The sequence below is a fragment of the Maylandia zebra genome, linkage group LG8 (genome assembly GCF_041146795.1).
Source record: "Maylandia zebra isolate NMK-2024a linkage group LG8, Mzebra_GT3a, whole genome shotgun sequence".
Taxonomy (NCBI): Eukaryota; Metazoa; Chordata; class Actinopteri; order Cichliformes; family Cichlidae; genus Maylandia; species Maylandia zebra.
Genome location: NC_135174.1, coordinates 14451326 through 14455504, shown reverse-complemented (window position 1 = coordinate 14455504; position 4179 = coordinate 14451326). Strand labels below are relative to the sequence as shown.

Here is a 4179-nt window from a genome sequence, read left to right as displayed (position 1 = left end):
CAGTTCTGTTTGTGTGTTCAGTTACAGATTGATGATAGCATTATTAGGAACACCTCTCCCTGTTTGCAGGGACCTATTTATCTCAAGGACATCAAATACCGCCATTACAAAAAGAAGAGCAATGTGATAAGAATGCTCGTCTTGTGGCCTGAAAAATATGTTATAAAAATATGTTTCACTTAGTTAAAATCAAATTAACTGCAACCCCAACCTTTCATTGATAATACGGCTAGTTAACCATTACACACACACAGCCAAATCCTTCAAAGCGGTTTGAGTTTAAACAGGTCTGTTTGCCCTGCTTTGTTAGTAAATGGCATGGGTCATGCAAGGTTAAAACCAGTGTGGACAAATAATTGGCAGCTTCACAGGTTGGGAATAAAACTAGGGATCTTTGTTCTAAAATACATTGTTGAAGCACATTTTGTAAACTAGAATAGACACCTCTCAAAAGCTCAGACAGCTTGGCCTAGTTAGGTGCAACAAATGCACCTATGAAGCACTCCAGCCAGCTATGTATCATTTCAAAATTTCCAGAAACTTCCAAGAATTTATAAAAAGAGAGTAAAGCGGCACAAACATTCACAAAAATTTTTTAAATGCCATTTAAGAAGATCAGGAAAGTCAGTTTTCTTCATGTTGAAGCAATACAGTACAGTGTTAAGGACATAAGCAATGTGCATCACTGATAAACAATTTTTTTCATCTGAGAAAGTAACACACAAAACCTTCAAAACACGAACTTCATAAAGGAATCGGCATGTTTTCTTTTTTCATTTTGTGGTTTTAGCACAGTGCACCTCAAATGCAGCAGTAGCTGCACTAATGGAGGCAAGAAAGGTTACAATAGTTTAAAATAAATACAAATAACAAAGAAATAAAATCACCATATCCTTCAATCATCAGCTGGTAAACTAAACTAGTTGCATGTGCCAACATCAAGGTATATCATGCATCCCTTTCTCACCCACGCCTAGCTCTGGCAGCTCAACAGAGATGTGGAACATGCCTTAATTGTTCACACCATGTTGGCCTCGCAAAATGAAAACTTGTGCATGTCATTGCATAAAGTAAACTTTGCATGCATGAGGTGCGTGCATGCATTCAGACTCAAATCTGATAACAGGTAAGTGCTTTGTCACAGGTAGCCATAATCAAGAGATATTGTTGAGAGATAACATTGGTGCAGAGGTAGCCTTCACCTTTAAAAATTGTTCTTCACACTTTTCGTGATTATGTCAAACACAGAGAGCTACACTAAAAATCAGCAAAGGTCAGTTTTAGTTAAATGGGGGAAAGAGCGAATGTTCTGAAGTGAGGCAACGGGTTGACGATGACGTTCTCTTTCTATTTTAGCTCCAAATCCAGCCCAGTGCAAGACTGAGAAGTAGCAGGCCAAGGGAGAAGCAGGTTGAGGAGGCAGAGGCCCTGACGCTCTGAGTTGACACTGGCTGTGCAGGCTGCAGGCTTCTGTAGACATTTGTCATGAGTTGTGACGTGCTGTTTTCGACACGCACTGTGGTGCTGAAGAGGTCAATCTGGTGATGATATTCCAATTAGCTTCATGAACCACTTATAGACCATCTGTGCTCGCAGCAATGACAATTAAGAGACAGAAGAAAGAAATGAAATAACACCTACCAGATGTTTGCTGACTTTAATTGGTTCCTTAAAAACGGTCCAGACCACCGCCTCATTACAAGTGGGGGTCGTCAAAGATCCAAGGTAGCGGTAATACTTAGTGCGATTCACACCAACGAGCAGGTCGTCCAGGGAAAACCCAGCTGCAATTGAAACTTTCTGGCCTGAAGACAGAAACAAGACCTATATGAAGGAACTATGGGTGACACAATTTAGAGTCAGAAAGAGGAGAGGAGGTTTTCCACAAAAAAATTATCACCTTTTTGTGTGATGTTGGCCAAGTAAGAGGTCAAATTGCGCCAGCTTTCTGGCTGGCCAGTTGAATTGCCTGACATTACCTGGAAAAAAAAGTATATATATATATATATATATATATATATATATATATATATATATATATATATATATATATATATATATATATATATTTTTTTTTTTTTATTGTTTTCCACAGCTCAGAAGAGGAAATGACCAACAAGGGACAACACCTCACCAAAATGCAGTGAGGTTGGAATACTGAATAACACAACAGGCATTACATCATCTCGTGCGCTGCTTCTCTTACCTCGATGAAGAAACCAAGAGCTGCGAGTCCGGTGGAGTCTTTGACGGCTAGACTTGTATTCCCATTGTAGGATGACTTGCTGTTCACAATATGCAGCTGGGAAAATACATAAATTCATAAAGATCATACAGATGTTTGCGTGCTTATTTTATTTTATTTACAATTTTAATATGAATTTATCGAAGAAACACAGCAGCATCAAAATAAATCTGTACCTCCATAGGATAGCGCTTTCCATCCACTGTGTGCTCGGAGCCGGGCACAGAGGAGCCGTTGCCCCAGTGCAAGTGGAACTGTAGGCTGTCGTATTGCTCGGACAGGTCCCCTCCTGAAATCTTAACTCCGCTCTTAAGGGTCACTTTGACTGGAAGAAGGTGGAAAAACAAAAACAGAATAAGGTTACATCTAACCGGTGAGGAGTAAGAGGGAATGTTGAGGTGCAAAGGGGGTGCGTTTAGTTGTAGAAAAGAGAAGGGCGCTAAAAATTCCAGTAAGACAAGTTATCTTTATGATGATGATTATTATTTTTGTTAAACTAGGTCGAAATATATGTTTTGAAACACAAAGATAAAAAAAAAAAAAACACCAACCCACAACAACAAACTTTTGTAAGCACTAAGCCATAAACTCGGGCTCACCTGTGTCGCCAGTATTTTCTATGGATGTCATTGCGGAGGTGTCGTCATACTTTACAAAAGTGAATTCAGTCAGATTGGCGTTTTGTGTGGCAGATGCTGAGACGATGTTAATGGGTGACTGTCGGGTGCCGTTGCAATATTCCGGGGAAATTGTTGACCAGGTTGTGTCATCTATGAGCAGAAAGAACACGTAACGTCACCGAGGAGGGGTCACTCAGTGGGCAACATATAATAGATAATGGAGATATTGGGTACTCACTGCAGGATGGGAGGTGATAACACCAGGCTGGATGAAAAAAGGGGTGAAAAAACAGGACATTCAGATTCCCATAAGTACAAATTCAGTGTAACAGTGAATTCAAAATATTTCATGAAAAAAAAGGCCTTTAGCTAATACACACCTATCGATCCGGATGCGCAGTGAGCGGCGGGTACGAGGACGCACACAGCAAGCGCAGCGACTACAAACAACTTCATCTGAAACGAGCATAAAAGCCACATTGTTTATAATCGCATATATATATATATATATATATATATATATATATATATATATATATATATATATATATATATATATATTAAAATCATCAAAACGAAAATGTAGCTCTTGCAACACAAACATGAATCAATCAATCACAGGCTACTATATGGAATGACAAATTTACCTATATATAAACTTTGAAAGTTAAATTGCTAAAATTTAAAATGCTACAGTCTGATGTTAGTAGAGAAAAGAATGCAATACATGCATTTTTCAGACTGTAGCCTAATTCTTCCTTCTGTCCAGCTCACCTAAGCTGCAGTGTCTTACCTTTGATGCACCTGTGCGTCCTTTCAGCCTGTTGTCAGATGCAGCTAGCCTCAGCCTCCCTCTTTTTATTCCCTCAGTGCATCCTGCAGCTGGCCGGACACCGCCTCCATGTGACATGTGAGTTGGTCGTTATCCAAAAATTTCCGGAAGTACGATGGAGTATTAGGGCCACATTAAGAAAAAAAATATAGTGTCGATCATTTTGAGAATAAAGTCGATATTTCGAGATTAATAATTCAATTTAGCAGAAAAAAAGGTCGAAAAATTCATTCAAATTCATGATTAATAAGAGGACGTAAAGAGACTGATTGCTAACACAACTTATCAGTGTTTCCCTGGAAACCCAGTAGCCAATTCCCGACAGTATGCATTTTAACATTCATGAGTATTTACGCTTGCCTATTTTGGTCTGCAAGAAATTATTATTTTTTTCTTGTGTTTTTTTGTTGAAAGGTGTGAATGCAGCTTTGAATTTTGGAACTCGATCTATCAATAGTGTAGTTCGTTTTCGATGGCCGTAT

The 4179-nt window shown here is 38.9% G+C and overlaps 1 protein-coding gene across 1 annotated transcript; it reads right to left on the bottom strand.

The window, feature by feature from the left end:
- Window positions 1-577: 577 nt before the first annotated feature.
- ca15b (carbonic anhydrase XVb) lies at window positions 578-3806 on the bottom strand. The gene is made up of 9 exons (XM_004575848.3): window positions 3659-3806; window positions 3246-3321; window positions 3104-3130; window positions 2845-3015; window positions 2422-2570; window positions 2207-2302; window positions 1901-1979; window positions 1642-1805; window positions 578-1538 (listed from the first exon to the last, which is right to left on the bottom strand). Exons 1-9 carry the CDS (start codon window positions 3773-3775, stop codon window positions 1353-1355), a joined length of 1065 nt encoding a protein of 354 aa, XP_004575905.3. The 5' UTR covers window positions 3776-3806; the 3' UTR covers window positions 578-1352.
- Window positions 3807-4179: the final 373 nt, after the last annotated feature.